This window comes from Pleuronectes platessa, chromosome 7 (assembly GCF_947347685.1).
Source record: "Pleuronectes platessa chromosome 7, fPlePla1.1, whole genome shotgun sequence".
Classification (NCBI taxonomy): domain Eukaryota; kingdom Metazoa; phylum Chordata; class Actinopteri; order Pleuronectiformes; family Pleuronectidae; genus Pleuronectes; species Pleuronectes platessa.
In genome coordinates, this window is record NC_070632.1 from 23,450,592 (window position 1) to 23,467,606 (window position 17,015).

General features: G+C 40.2%; 1 protein-coding gene across 1 annotated transcript in view; it reads right to left on the bottom strand.

The window, feature by feature from the left end:
• cacna2d4b (calcium channel, voltage-dependent, alpha 2/delta subunit 4b) overlaps positions 1–17,015 on the bottom strand; it is a 64,088-nt gene continuing 47,073 nt past the window's right edge. Inside the window, exons 29-40 of the mRNA XM_053427439.1 lie at positions 12,769–12,783; positions 12,326–12,370; positions 12,169–12,231; positions 5,066–5,136; positions 4,454–4,529; positions 4,181–4,233; positions 3,512–3,567; positions 3,204–3,224; positions 2,475–2,592; positions 1,337–1,452; positions 917–999; positions 1–102 (exon numbers count right to left, since the gene is read on the bottom strand). Coding sequence (XP_053283414.1) covers positions 1–102; positions 917–999; positions 1,337–1,452; positions 2,475–2,592; positions 3,204–3,224; positions 3,512–3,567; positions 4,181–4,233; positions 4,454–4,529; positions 5,066–5,136; positions 12,169–12,231; positions 12,326–12,370; positions 12,769–12,783 — 819 coding nt within the window. The remainder of the gene's footprint in view (positions 103–916; positions 1,000–1,336; positions 1,453–2,474; positions 2,593–3,203; positions 3,225–3,511; positions 3,568–4,180; positions 4,234–4,453; positions 4,530–5,065; positions 5,137–12,168; positions 12,232–12,325; positions 12,371–12,768; positions 12,784–17,015) is intronic.

Below are 17,015 nucleotides of genomic sequence, written 5' to 3' on the forward strand. Positions count from 1 at the left end.
TTACGTCCAGTGGTGGAGGACCAATGAGACGAGCACAGAGGCAGAGAGATGACAAGAGGACAGGGAGATGGCCGACGCTCCGCCACATTCCTTAGCGTTCTCCTGTTGAGGTTACAGATGATACGTTTCTGATTAATATACAACATATCAGCATTTTATCAACTGCATTAACTTTTTATTAGTTCAAGTGTTATCTGTTTGTGATTAATGCAATGAATGGATGACTTAATAAATATTTTTCTTCCTTTGCCTGTTTAAAGTCAGCTCTGTGCATTGTACATAAACCAACCAGTTTCACGCTAAACACAGTACACACAGCTGAGGGCAACAGGAATATTAGAGGACTGTTTATTTTCATTAGCCACATCAACAGCTTAGTTGTCTATTAAAATGACTAAGAGCAAAAGGCACGTTAACAAGTGAGAGGTGAACTGATCTTTCAATATATTCACCACATGATACGTTTTATTGTCAAATTAAAGGATCATTTAATTGAACACAAATTAATAACACACTATAATGTTGCTATAAGCAGCAGTGATGGTATTTGTTATTGTTTAGATCATGTATTTGTAAAGATTTATAATTTCTCATTTCATCTGTGTTTAGCTACAGTACACTGTTTTTCATCATCTGTGTATACAACACTGGAAGAGTTGTAGTAATTAACCAATACATTAACAGATAAACTATAGTTATCAATTTAAAATACTAACAGTGACTTCAAGGTAAGTGTTACCATGTTAAGTTTCTTATTTGTTTGATAGTATTTTTGTATTAATTAAATATTTGTGTAGTCATGAATCTAAAAAAGTCACACACAAGTCAGTTTGGTCAGTATCAGTTAAACGTCCTCTGCTTCAGAGGCTGTGTTTTAAATCGTCCCTGTGATCACCACAGCTTCAGCAGCGCTCACCTTCGGGTGGTAGGAGTGGCACGACTCTGGACGCCGCCGGACCTTCTGGGATTTCATCCTGTTGCATTTCACTGTGGCATTATGTTCACTGGAGTTAGGGAAAACTGAAAACTGCTCAAGAAGGTGGAATCCTAGGATCATAAACCAAGACCAAAGATAACCGGCACGAATGAGAAGAAACAAATGAATAGACAGACCGGCTCCTAACTGATGGACCTGACTAGTTGAAATATGGACACTTATCCCTCTGGGCTGCACTGAGGGGTATATGAATGCAACACTCGCTCTTTAAACGAGTTTCTACCGCATCAACACCATCAGCACCACACTGTCCAATTAACCAGGTCACAGCCGTGTCCTCCCTACAGCATCTCCAGCAGGGGGCGGTGTTGTTGCGGTTTGTCAGTGAATAAAGGATATATTTGATCTCCTTGGGTTCCAGCAGGATCGCTCCATACTGACGGGAACAGTCACAGTCGGCCTGAGTCACAACCAGAACCAGATTACTGTCAGGAATCTGCTGCACCACGAACATCCTGAAACACAAACAAGTTACATCCCATCAGTCAGTCATCACACGCGTGTGATATGTAGGTGAAAGGGAACTATAAGACATTGAATATAAAATAATCTGTGTGATGTATTTACGAGTGTGTTTCATCTAAAACACATCGGGTCCTCTCTATGGAGGCCGCCATGTTTTTTTTACAGTAGCCCAAACTGGACAAACTAAACACCTTTTGAGTTTTTCTGACAACTGAATGCTACCATAGGTTTTCTCTCATGTTTGGAACGGGAGGATGAGGTGAGGGGTGGTCAGCTGCAACATGAAACGTCACCACTAGATGTCACTAGATTTGACACACTGAACCTTTAATAAACAATCGCGATCATATTCACTCAGTTAACAACAAATAACTCACATTACAACCAATCAACGCTTAGCCATTAACAGCCAGTGAATACACAGAGCGGTTGATTTAATATTTACTCCACCTTGAAAAGTGCCCCGAGATAATATATGTTGTGATTTGGAGCTATACAAATTAAATTGAACTGAAAATGTAATTGATTTGGTCTACATAAGTCCAATTAACAAGCTCGTTAACTTCACTTTAACAATAATATATAGGTAACATAATAAATATATAATAATAATATCTTTTTATGTATAGCACTTATCTAAACAAGGTTACAAAGCGCTGCACAAAGTACATGGAAACAAAAAACAAATGAATACAAAATAAAAGGTAATCGGATATCAGGGACACATTTAATTCAGTTCAATTAAATTAAATTTGTAACATCCTATTAAGGTCGAGACCTTGAAAATTACAGAGAAATAACAACAAACTTTAAAAAGATAATCAGTCACAATGACAGTAATGTTTGCCAAATATAGGAAATAAACTGACGGATGATATTCCTAGGAAGAGGATTTCATTTGTTTAGTTAAGGTCAGTGTCTGTGTGTGTTTGTGTGGGGGGATGTTTGTGTGTGTGTGGGTGTTTGTGTGTGGGTGTGTCTGTGTGTTTGTTTGTGTGTGTGTGTTTCGTACTTCTGGCAGCGTCCACACTTGATGAGGCTGTTGGCTTCTCTGATAGAAGAGTCGTACATGAAACCAGGATACTCAGTGTCACAGGGCTGCTGCGCCTCCACCTTCCTCTGTTTGTGAGCTGAAACAAACACACACACAGAAACAAATTTGAATAATATAATATTTATATATATATATGTATATATAATATCAAAAGCAAAGACCTATATTACTGGGAAAAAGGGCGAATTTAATAACTTTTGATCTGTTTTGTGTCACACTGTTAGTTAGTGTTTTGCAGCAGGTTAACATAAACATTTCTGATTTCTCTCTTTCTGTGAAATTTTTGCAGCTTAACCAGACCGCCAAAATGGGAGGGTGTGTACCGTAGAGGATTGTGAAGAATTAAATATATCATATGATCCGAGCTGGCTGCCTTAACTAGCTCTAGGGAGGTAAACCCACTCTCTTTTTCTGCTGTTTCAAAACACTTTACTGTAAACTTTCTTTTCCATGTCAGCGTCCTGTAGGAATGACGACTCAGTCAACCTGTTAACAGGAAATTTGTAATCTGATCCTCTAAGACCCCACAGCATCTGTTACCATGGTGATTTTCCTAGATTAGCAGTGAACCAGCTTCATGGGGCGGGATATCCTGAGTTAAGTCCAAATCTAATCTCACCTCATGATAAGAAGCTAAACCTGACAGAGACATACACACATACACACATACAGACATGATGAACTTACTTGTGTGATAACCAGCCTTGGCTGAGGGGATGAAGATGGATCACAGAGCAGACACAGGGAACACACCAAGGTGGTGATGAAGATCATGATGATGAAGATGGTGAGGATGAAGATGAGACCGCCGTATTGGAGACAGATGTTTGTAAATTATATATAAATTGTGGAAAAAACACACCATCAGCTGCTCTGGCACTTTTCAGTTTCACATGTATTTTATTTAACATATTTTTTGAACTGTTCTGGTCAACAAGCAGCCGAACATTGATGGACGAGTCATTTTACTTGATTTGATCATCTGAGCATCTTACCGTCGACAAAGTAATCAGAGTGCCAGAGACCACAGAGGTTAAAGTCCAGCAGAAACCTGGCAGGAGACACAAACACCTCATTACAGATCATTTTGAAAATCATATCCAACATACTAAATTTTTTTATTTTTTCTCATGGGATAGGCAGACGCTCATTTCTGTCACCTTATTTCATACAAATTTTAATACAGGTGGTATTGGAAAGATTTTAACAAAAAAAGGAAAAGTTTAATTCTGCACACTGAGTGCTCATTAATATAAAATATACCCATTGGACACATTTCACATCCTGCTGATCCGGAGAAACTACCTGCAGCTCTGTCTTCATGTATGCAATTTTAATGGATTTAATATATTCAGGAACTTTGGGAGTTTATTTCAAACGGACAAATGGCTTCCAGAGCAGAGTGAAGAGTAATCGATTCAACTTTTATTTATTCCCTTGATAACCTTGAGAGAATGATTGATTTTCATCTTCACTTGAAATGTTCACAACTGTTCAGGTATATAAAGTAGCCATAATTGTGAAATGAAGTCTAAGTTGTGCATACGTTAATATCTGAATTAACCTATACCTCACGTCCCTGTAACCTCCTGGATCCACATCAGCCTCTTTACCACAGCTCCTATCAATTTCAGTGATAGAAGTAAAAAATCCTCATCCCTTACATCAGTGTGTTGTAGAAGAGCCACTTTATCAACGCCGCAATGCAGTAAAATGGCTGCAAGATGAAGAGAAACAAGAAGGGAATTAAAGAACTGAGTTATTTTTCTTAATTAATGGAAAATCAACAAACTCTCACTGCATATTTCTGTCATGACACTTGTTGCTTATGTTAAATGGACAAAACTGAACATTTACTTGACTGATGCATTTATGATCAAGACCCATAAACTATATATAATAAATATAGTATATTTTAGTGCAGTGGTGCGACTCACGCTGAGCAGAGGTCGGGCGCTGCTGGTGTGATGATGAGTGCTTCTACACATCGCCTGGTAGTCAAACAATGACACTCTGCAAACATGGAAACATTCAACTCAGTGACATGTGAGCAAGGAACAGCTCAGGAGCTCAAACACAGTCATTCATCAGTCTCTTAACAAAACAAACAAAATCAGACGTACATATGTCTGCAGGTTGCACATCATTACTGAACAGTGAGTGTAGATGACATTTATATTTGTGTAGTTGTCTGTGTGTAATGTCGATCAATCAATAGAATTTCTTTTCTATAGCCCATATTTACAAATCACAATTAGGGCTGTCTCTATTAGGGCTTAACAAGGTGCGACATCCTCTGTTCTGAACTCTCAACAACTTTAAGGAAAACTACACAAAAAAAAATGAAACCTCAGAAGGTGTCCCATGTGAGGGATCCCTCTCCTTGTTATTTTGAAAGGTATTTCGATGGCTGTGCCGAGAATGTGATAGTGATGTATGCTAGCAAAGGTGCTGCACACAGATGCATTGCTTGAATGTATGTGTCAGCTGTATTTGTGAAGAAAACAGCATGCTGAACTAAAAAGAGATCAGAGCAGCATCAGTCGTACTTTTGAAACATGCCCATCTTGATGAGTGACGCCATGACAGACCCGTCCACCTCGCCAAAGAAGCGACCGACCTGGAAACGACAACAAGGAGGTACAGTTGAGATTTGTTCTTTCCAGTTCCATCAACATTCATCCACAAAGACACAGTTATTTGTGCATCATCATTTATCAGCTGATATTACAATCAACGCTAATAAGTCAATAATGTGTTGAATGTGATGACATTAGCTGGACATTTTATGTCTGGACAACTAAAGAGAGTGTTATGACTTCTATTTCAAAACCAATGAGCAAATGGTTGATTGATAATGCCATTTCATTTCTCTTCTGTTGCGTTTAACATTAGTTCACAATTAATATTTTAGCCAAATGATTATTTGGCTCTGAATTTCCCTCGGGATTAATAAAGTATCCATCTATCTATTAGACTGACGTATCTATTTAAAAGCCTCTATATCCAACACCTGAATCAGGATCTGATGATCTGATGATTGTAGTCTGTGGTCAGACTGTTCAGTCACTGTCAGTCAAATCGGATCATACGCTGCCACACAGTTCTAATGATGTAGATTAGTTGAGATTCATAAATACTGCACCCATTTCCTGTGGAGTACCACACAGTGCCATTGTAGGGCCTGTTATATTTTTCTGTTTGGTCACAGATCAAACAAAGACATACAGTGTGTTAATCAACTAACTTTAGAAGTGTTGGTTGGTTGGTTTATGAACTATGGGGAGAGCCAGGTTAACTGTCTCAGGCTAACTGCGAATTGTGTTAATACACATGAGAAATTGGTATCAATGCTCTTTCCTCCCATTTAGCATGTTTCCCAAACATGTAAACTATATATTTAGGTAAAACAATCCTGACAGCTCAGTACTCAGAAAGCTGCGGTCTTCTTCCTTTCTGCTTGATGACGTACATCTTACTGAAGATTTTATCATTATATATTTTTCTGATCAATACTATTTTGGCTGTGCTTCCCTGATGCTGTTGCACTTCAGCTTCAATTCATTTACCAGCTGTTATCTTAGATTCTCAAATCAAAGCAAATAAATTAAATTTCATATTACAAGTAGTTCTTACAAATGTTAAAGTACTGCCAACAAACATTAAAATCCTTAAAGAGTGCCATCTTAAACCCTAAATAAAATTATCCTCACTGCACTTCATTAAATTTATTGAGGACATTTGTCCATTGAAAGCCTCCTCCAGTCTACTACTTGGACAAAAGACAGGCTGTACGAGTTTTAAAGAATACAATTTTGTTTTAAAGGAAACGAATAATAGGTCTGATTTGGTGAGGTAGCAGCAGGAATAAAATATGAAGTGTGTGTGTGTGTGTGTGTGTGTGTGTGTGTGTGTGTGTGTGTGTGTGTGTGTCTGTCCCTCCCTGAGTGTTTTGCCTAAGCAGCTTTGTTCGTGTTTGCAAGCTGCCCTCTGCCCACACTCTATCTCTGTCTGGACTGGATTTTCCCAGCAGCCTCAGAGGACTCACAGGTTGCTGAGTGTTAGCAGTCAGATGCTGCTTGTGCTGATACTTCACCCCCTTGTCAAACGTCTGCCAGGAGCTACGCAGACATATGGCACAGGAGCAGGCTCAATTATGAGGAGTCTGTACGAGACTGCCATCAGAACTGGTTTACTGACTCAACTAACAGCCTGAACGTACAGCTTGCAGGACAACATCAAATCATTACATCAAAAACCTGTTCAAATATTCATTCTGAGAGAAGTGGACAGCTCAGCGATTTGGATGTTGTCATGGTGGCCACAAAGAAATCAATATATGATCACTGAGATGTACAACATTTATTTTTATTCATTATGAAGTATGCATTTGAGTATTTTGAGTAAAAGCTGATTCAAGACACCCTAAATGGCCACTATATACTTAATTGCTTAAAATGCCTAGTCATTTAACCTGTCTCTTAGGTTTCTAACCAGTGGTGCACATTACAGTCCCATGGAGCACACACCACCTGAGGGGTAGAGTGGTCGTCCTCCAACCTAAAGGTCGGCAGTTCGATCCCCAGTCTGACCCATCTGCATGCCGAAGTGTCCTTGGGCAAGATGCTGAACCCCGAATGGCCCCCCATAGAATAACAAAGTACTGCGATTAGATGCACTGTATGAATGTGTGTGTGAATGGGTGAATGTAAAACTGTACTGTAAAGCGCTTTGAGTGGTCATCAAGACTAGAAAGGCGCTATATAAATACAAAACCATTAAAACCATTAACACTATCAATTCTTAATTTCAGAACTGACTACAGTGGATATGAAAAGTCTACACACCCCTGTTCAAAAAAATAAACGAAGAACTTTGCCGTCTTTGATTTGACCTTATGCATAAAACCTTTAAAATTCAAGCATAAAACTTTATTGATTTGGACAAACTGTTTGCTCTGGGTCATTGTCATGCTTGCTGGTGAACTGTTGGGTTCCTCTATAATTTTGTACGGTCTTGACCTCACTGTGTACTTTACAGTGTGCGGTGTGATTTGGTGCTTTGCAAATCAAATTCAATTGAATTCAATTATGCAAATCCTTGTCTGTGTTCCAATAGAAGTATTTCAGCAGCCGCCATAATGAGAGCTGTTTAAATTCTTTGAAGGATTAAGGAAAGGAGCTTCAATGCTTCCTAGCTTATCTCCTTTAGCATAGAAAACATCAGACCATCCTTTATAAAAAGGATAGGAGAAAATGCCGCCCCACAATTCTTTGCAGCTGTGATGCAACCTCATAGTTGCACCTGAACACACCCACCTAATATAAATCTCCTGACACGATCCACAACTAAAGTGAATCCTCACATGATGTCTGAGCTACTGATTTCTTCTGTCACATCTGTTCAGTGAAGAATAACAATAAACAACAAACATTTTAATCCCCCGACTGTGGAACGTACACAATAAAAAAAATTCTCCTCTTACTTGAAGTTTGTTTTTACGTTCATCCCTCAAAATATTATGTTATTTCAACATTTGAGTCCTATTTATTTATTTCCTGTGTGTAAATTAGGTTAAATGTTTCCTCCTCTTTTCAGGAAGTGCCATTTTGTGTCTCACTGGAAATTTTATTTATAACTTTCAGGGCACAGACTACAGCACTGTTCAGTTTTGTGCACCTCTTCTGTTATAAATAAAGTTGTTTAAAAGAACAACAACACCGGGTGTAAATGGATTTTCTCCGCCCCGTGTTCTCCTTACCTAACTCCAAACGGCTTCTCCTTCACATCTTCCTTGACCTTGTGTTGTTCACACCCATCTGGTTTAAGGAACAGTTGTTAGAAAAGGAGATGATTTGTCTTTACCGAATGCTACCCTTTACTCGTAGGAGATATTCATAACTCTCTCAGTGCATCATGGTTTTTACACCAAACACACGGTTTCTGATTACGTCTCATCAGAAACAGGGTTCTGAGGGACGACACATAGGTTTTCTTTTCATCACGAACATCCCTGCGTCTTTCCACCCTTCCCCTGAGAGCACAGACATTAACGGTAAATGTTCTGTATTCGTAAAGCACCTTCCAGTCTTATCAGTCACTTGAGGTGCTTTGTCTATCACACACCATTCATACTCGCTGCATAAATCATGCTGACCCTCTGATTGGTGGATGACCCTCTCTACCTCCTGAGCCACATCGGCCCACATATGAAGAACAAATGAAATTGTTGTAACAGGAATGGAGCAGCCATCACTGGCCAGAAACTCCTTCATCCAGTTTGGTCCTGTTCTTGATAATGTGACTACTGTACCATAATGTCCTCACTGGGTTCCACCATAAATCTAAAGCCTTGGAAATTATTTTGTACTCCTCTTCTGATTGATGCCCTTGTACAATAGGAGGCTGTCCATGCTCAGCTTTAGCAGTAGTATGCAAACAAGAGGATGTAAGAAAATAGTGAGATCAGTTTTATTTAATTTTCCTGTTGCATATCAGAGAGAGGTCATAAGAAATGTGTGAAAAGTGCAAACATGTTTATTTAACAGAAGTATTATATCCACTGCAGACCGTGTACATCCATCTGAGCAGGGCCGCCCTGAGGATGAGCTTCGCAGACAGGGACCATTGATCACACAGACCTTTCCTCAGCACAAGGCCCAACACCACCAGCAATAACCCGCTCTGTGTTTTTGCTTGGTCACCCTGCACGCGCCAATTCCTCCCTCCGACGTATTTCTTGAAGTCAGCACTGACCTAATTCCTCTGCTGATTAAATATTTACTGTGCCCTGCAACGACCTGCGAGCGGCACCTTCACACCTCCAGAGGAGGATGCTGGGTGTTTCCACAAGCTTCCTGTAAAAAGTTCAGTGCTCAGCAAAATATGGAGGCAGCACTTCATCATAATATCTGCCTAGTAAGGCCATTGGGAATGCAGCAGACATGCAAATAATAAAAAATGAGCTCAGTTATTCGAGGTTTAAGGTTTCTCTACAGCACAACATTGTACTGCTGTTTGTTGAATCCTTTTTTTTTCCGTTGTCCACCAGTGTCACACCAATACTTTTAATTTTGATCATGCAACATATATCTCGTTGGAAGTTGGAATCATTCCCGAAGAAGAGTGAAAAGCAAACACAAACTTTAAGGTGATGGAGTGCTCCACTCACTTTGATAGAATATAAATGACAGTGTAGAATGTGTGACTGTCTGTATCAGTGTCTGTTTCTGACTGTCAGCTGATCATTGTACCGTCTGAAAAACTTACAATATAAATACAGAGCGTTTACCATGTTAACAGCTTAACAGCCTGCATGCCTCGCTGCTCATTTTCAGCATCTCACTTATTTTTTTTTACATCTTATTTGCAGCATAATTTAAAATGGCACTTTTGACAATAGCTTCCATGTCTAGGGTGAAGGGCAGTAGTGTTCTGTGGAGCTTTAACCTCAAACACTCAAGCATCTAAACTCAAAGTCCATTTTGTCATTTAAAGGCCAAAGGAGGTTGTGTGACTTTTGATTAATCTGTTTGTTGGCTGCTGGAAGTTTGATCAACCCCCTTCTGTCGATCCTCACAGAGAGATTACTCCAGTTCCCTTTTTTGGGCCACTTGGGGATGGGGGGGCAGAATCAAGCAAGTTGTCTAATTTGACATCCAGCAGGCACGGAGCAACATGTTGATCCCACTGCAGTTTTGCTTGTGAGTTAGTGAGTTGCAAAGATGACAGTTCATTTAAATGAGTCCTTCTCATTTAAGAGAAGAGTCCAAAGGAAACGTCACGTCACTGTGTCTCTTTAACTTCCACATAGAAACTAAAGAACATGATCCGACTGTTCTTACTGAATGGATCTACAGCCACAACAAACTGTTTGAGCTCTCTGTTTACAGCCCACTCACATTCACACAATGTTACATAAGAGATGCAGTTTTCCACAGTGTTTCATTAGGAGAACGTAAACTACACATAACCTTCAGTCAGTATAGTAACCCTGCAGCTGGAGCTCCATTTGACCCTGACAGCCCTACAGAGAACTAAGCCTCATCTGACCTCAGCAGATCCAGTTGCTGCTGCACATCTGGCTGTGACACGGAGGCTGCACTGTCACACACATATCACAGGTTCCACGCTTGGTAAGGAACCAAACAACAAGCTGGAGCTCTGGCGAGAGATAAAATAAGTGAAATAGAATTAATGTGCTGGAGCTGAAGAGGAGGTGTGGGGCATTAAGTGGTTGTGGCTGCACAGCTGAGAGTGTGTGCGTCTGTGTGTGTGTATTTATCGTAGCCTGGTGGGCTCAGGATTAATCCTCAGTAATATGGCTCCTAACAGGCTAAATTAATCCAGAGCTAACAAGCAGCTGTCAGATGGACAGCAGGGCGAGGCTCTACACGTCTCTACACACACACTCAACTCTCCTTCTGTTACTATTTTTGCCAAGGACAGAAAATTGATGCAGAATTTGAAAAAAAGCAAATAAGTAAAATCGTGCAATACTAATAAAACATAATTGTGAGATAAGGAAAACATATGAATGGATAAATTATTCAACATCATTAAATTCTATTATAATTTTGTTTATAAATAATTCAGTTTGCTACAATAACATTTCCATTTCTCAATTTCAGATAAAGTTGATAAAGCACTGACGTAGAAGACTAAAAAAGTCTTTGCAAAATGTTTTGTAACAAAGCATATGGAAGGCTACTCGTTAGAACTCAAGAAAACCAAACATGTTGGGTCTTTTTTCTTGTCTGTGACAAAGAGCTCAGTGTCTCATGATACGTCTGAACACAGAAGAAAACAAAACGTCACATCTGTAACTCAAAGTAACACCTTAAAGGCTGCATTTAAAAATACATGTTTTAATTCTGGGTCTCTATGTTAATTGCTCATTTATCTCTTGTTAGTTGCCATGTCCTAGAGCTCTTATTGTAACTTTTAGATCTAAATCTCTGTCTTTTCTCTTCCTCTAAAACAGTTTTGAACTGTTTGATGACTCTTCCTTTACTCACAGCTTAATTTTACCAGACAAATTATGCTAATTCAAATGATGTTCTGACATCTGTTTCATTGGGTCTTTAATCCAACAGTTTAGGACTTTAATTAGCTTCAGACTAGTGTGACCTCCGCCTGGACAGATCTCCTCTGCCCTGGGTCTGGCGGCACACTCCGTGCCGGCTCAGCTCCACGGTCAGATAAGGTTGGCAGGTGCATCTGCTGCTATATTTCGCTGCTAACGCTCCACACACAGAGATTAAAACCGTAAATGTCCTCAAATCCTGTGAGTCGTCCAGATGTTGTTTATGAGCACGTGAAATGATCCAAAGAGCCGCCGTGCCGCAGGGAAATCACATCCTGACACTGACCTCATGGACACTGAACTTCATGATCAAAATAAAAATCTATTACTAAACCACCGACTCTGAGTGGATTAATTTTGAACCAATCTTATCTGCCTAGACAGCTGCTAGTGCAGGGTTATCTGGGGGATTCACAGGGTGTGGCCTATCAATGCAACATCAGCCAGCAAGGTGATGCGTTGGCCAATAACATCGTAAAATCAGAACCCCACAGATAGCCCAGGTCATTTCCCAGCATCCTTTACACTGTGATTTTTATTTTCTCCTGATCAGATACTGAATCTCACCTCGTTCCTGTCTTTGGAAAGCAGAATGAAACCGTTATTGTCGACCAGGAAACAGTTCAGGTCCTGGACAGGAAGTGACAGAAAGCAGCGTGTGTTTACATTGTTAAATATAAAAGCACTAATATTTGGTGGAAATCAAGGGACAGTTGGTACTTACAGCACTCTCACAGCTGAGTGGACACACGCCTTCAATGTTTGTACACTGAGAAAAGGAAGACAGAAGGAGTGAGGAGAAGAGGAAGCATCACATTCTCCCAAACAAGCTGAATCACTGATCGAAGCTGCAGAAGCTGACACAACTCAAATAACTACCAGCTCACTAAATACATATTTCATGGTAAAAAAATTATGTGTTTTGCAGTGGAAGAGCAAACCACATCTTAGAGAAACAAAGGATATGTGTCACTGAGGTTAATGGAGCAATGAACTCAATCCGTTTTTGAATAATGCTTACAAATTCAAATCGTGGCTTGCCAGTTTGAAATAGAAAAGGACTTTTTTGACCTATGAATCATGCAAGGCTGCTCTGGTGGAGTCCTACAATAAAAATCTAGAGCTAGATACGAGCATAATAGGTTTCAGTAATCAATAATCACTTACGTCTGTGTCGCTGGGCTGGAGACAACGACGTGAAGGGTCAAGGAAAAAAACAACAGAAAATCACATGAATATCATTATTGCTATCATCGTATGAATTATAGTAATATTAAGTATAAAGTAAATAACATTTTGTACTCTCAGGGGTCAGTAAAATATTATTAGGACGGTCCACGGACAAAGAATCCACACAGTGCGTAACATTTCAACAGGGTCTTAGTTGAGATTCAACAGTTCAACTCAGGCTAATACTATCTTTGCATATACATTGTTGAATATCAGTTGGTCTTTAGAATGTTCAGCAAAGATAAGTGACATGTCACATCTTGTTTACCTCCTGCTTCATGATCACCTTCATCTTAACTTCCTGCTACATGTGAAGGAAACTTAAGATGACAGTACTAACAATTCACTGTCAAAGAAATCCACACAGGCCTGATGATGCAGTTTAGTTCAGTTTCACAAACACTGCACCCATCTCTTTTGGGGTACCACAAGGTACCCTATTAGGTCCTAGTTTTGAAAAGAAAAATAATACACCCAGTGAAAGCAGGGATTCATTTGGTTTGAAAGCCCAGAGAGGTGATCAGCTTTTTCACTATATTTGGCCTTTTCTTTGAATGGGGAAATGTCATGTATTGAGGGACACATTGTGATTTAAATGTGAAAAAGGAGAGAGAGGCAGCTGGTGAACCTGGTGTTAGGATTTTATTTCCTGTGTCCAATGTTGCATTAAGTACCAAGGTACATTAGCATGACATTTCCAAGTGTCAGGTACGCCCACTGTCAAGCATTAACGCATACGTGTGAGTCCTACATTCTGACAGCTTCAGAGCATCAGGACACAGATGGAGAAAAGGAATATATGTAGGGTTCATTTTAGTACAAAGACCCAGAGACTAAATTAGACTTTTCAAATCAAGATAAAAACCTTGTTAATCCTAAATATTGACTCTGAAGTGGATGTCAGGCTGAGCCTTGTTTCAAATTGACTTTGTTTCCTTATTGAACAGAAGAAGTATGAATAAACCTGACCTCAGAAAAGGTAAATCAGTGGTGACAGGATGTAAATGTGTGTTCAATGACTTTGACTCTTATGAGTTAATGTCGGCAGTGAATACATTAATCCAGCCAGTCACAGCTGTCTGCTCTCATTAATAACATAATCTACACCATCATCTGCACACATTTAGCTGCAGCGCTGCGTCTGCTTCACTGAACTGCAGGAGATGTCCACAAGGTCGAACACCTGTGGTGTGTGTGTGAGAAAGTGAGAGTGAGTGTTTGACGTCATATTTGTGGGCAAATACTGACACAAGACGTCTGTGGACAATCGAGGTTCCCAAGGGCTGTAATGCTCATTACACCTGGAAACTAAATGTCTGGGGGGATTTCTTTAAGTAGGATCTAACCACTAGTGAGGCGAAAATTAAATTAAAATTACAATAAATTAGACAGTGGTTTTAGTAAATGGGCGGAGAAGGCTTTGACAACAATAAGTCACGACTCTCAGGGCTTTCGCATAACTTCAAGCAAAGTTTGGTATTGGAGCTAAAGATCTATTTCGATATTTCCAACTTCGGCACTATTTGACCACACACAAGGACGGGGACAAAATTAGGGAAACACCAGGCAATTTTGAACAGTACTGGGTGGAGATAGCTGAGTATGGAATTCAAACAAAACATATAATATCTGGTTTATACAGAAGAATTCATATGGATACAGCTATTGACACATTGGATATAAAAGGTAAATGGGAATTGGAGGCTAACACCATTATTACAGATGATGAATGGGAAAGCTCTTGGGTGTCCTGGCACAAATGTTTAAGTAGTCCAACCTGGAGAGAATTTAGTTGGAAGCTAAGAATGAGATTTTTTAAAATACCCATAGTAATAGCTAAATATGACAAGGAGTATTCCCCTCTCTGCTGGAGAGGTTGTGGTATAATTGGCGACTTTTCCCACATTTTCTGGGATTGCCCTAAATTACAGAAGTTCTGGGAGGGGGTGAAAGGGGAGGTACTGAGATCCTGAACTTAGACAGCTCGATTGACCCACAACAGCTGATTTTGGGAACTACAACTTCAAGGGGGCTAAGGAAAAATGAATTGTATATGATAAGAGTTATGATGCTAATTGCCCACAAAATTATCACAGTAAACTAGCTAAAGCCCCACCCACCTACCATGGACCAGTGGGCCCAGAGGCTCTAGGCTGTGAATTGCATGGAAAGTTTAACTGCAAGCCTAAGACTTCGGATGGACATTTACTTTGCAAAGTGGACACCTGTGATAACGTATCTGTTAAAATTAATATTCTGTTGACATTTTACTGGATAAGCTGGACTGGATGTGAAACTATGTGAACCTATTGGGATAACTCTTATGCCATTTGTGTTCTCTTTTTATTTTGTCTTCACTTGTAATATTGTATGACATGCTGTGTGATACTCACTGTCAAGGTACTTGTTCTAATAAAAGTTCAAAAAAAAAGAATTACAATAAATTTGTCTGGAGGGTGGTGCCAATAGAAAGGTCATGTTGTTTACTAGATGAAAAGGGTTTATGTAGGGTGGCAGATTTATACGGTGGCCCTGAAAGCTCAACGAACGGCAACTTAAGAAAACACATGCAAGTTGACAAAACACCTGCAAAAAGAGAAAAGCGCTGCAAATACCGGAACGAGCTGCAAATAGAGAAACGCGCAGCAAATACCGTAACGCGTTGCAAATAGAGAAACGCGCAGCAAATACCGTAACGCGTTGCAAAAAGCCAAACGCGCAGCAAGAAGCCAAACGCGCAGCAAGAAGGCAAACGCGCAGCAAGAAGCCAAACGCGCAGCAAGAAGAGGCCACAACACAACGGAAGTGTTTCCAGGGGACAGCTAAAAGTGATGGACACTGCTGCCACAAAAACGTCCAATACACCATAGAAATTCGGTTCCACACAGGGTTCGGCCACCCGCGGCTCTTCGGCCCCTCTGCAGTGGCTGTACAGTACAATGTTGTGCATATGTTTAGCGAACGCTGAACTTAACGAATCAGTTTTCATATTATTAACGTGAACGTAACGATGAACTTGAGTGAACGTCACGTACATTTTTTAAATCATCACCGTATCAGACCATCATGAAATACCAGGAGCGGGCGAGTGTGTGTGTGTGTGTGTGTGTGTGTGTGTGTGTGTGTGTGTGTGTGTGTGTGTAGCGAGTGCTCCGGTCCCGGGCATAGACTGTATATAGGTCCCGGGTCCCGGGGCTCAGACCCCGCCCACTCGCTCTTTTGATAGTAAAGGTTTTGTACCCCTGCACACTATGGACAATATATTGCCTCACAAACAGGGGCTTGCTTGTTAGCGCTGTTTATTCAGTTTAACAGGAGAAGACGACATGTCTCTAGATCGGATCATCTTCCGTGATCAGAGCTCACTGTGGCTCTCTCCGAGTGAGTGGGCGGGGTCGGAGCGCCGGGGGACACACGTACACACACACACACACACACACACACACACACACACTCGCCCGCTCCTGGTATTTCATGATGGCCTGATACGGTGATGATTTAAAAAATGTACGTGACGTTCACTCACGTTCATCGTGCATGTGTTTTCTTAAGTTGCCGTTCGTTGAGCTTTCAGGGCCACCGTAGATTTAAGACATGTCCGACTTGTCATCAAACCCCTCACACCATCTTTCCATAATTTCTGTAGAATTACTACTAATTGGTTTGCCATGTGCAGTAAATCTGACCTGCACATTTTCCCTCTTGACTAATGGCAAACCTTTTCACTGCTAACCTTCTCACTAACCGTCCAGTACATATGGGTGCTGTCAGTCCTTTAGCCTCAGCGGGTCAACTTCAGTTGGGAGCAACGCAACGAGGCGAAGGACATGTTGCACAAGAAAGTCTAGCATAAAAGACAGCATGCAAAACTTTGTTTACATGCTTACAATATAACTGTTAGATGTGTATATGTGCAAATTTTGACCATGCATGTTCATTTGTACCTTTTAAATCTCTAAATTTAAATATGTTAGTAATTATTGCTTTAATTACAAAACCAATGTTACCATTAACAGCTGTTCATTAGAAAATGTAGCTATTACAGCAAATGAAAAAAGGAACAAATAGCTTCTTTAATGTCTCCACTTTCTCTAGACTGAAAAGACTGAGGATGAGAAGGTTTAAATTGTATAATGAAAGCTCTTACTCGTGCCACTATGAGCAGAGTGACGAGCAAAAGAAAC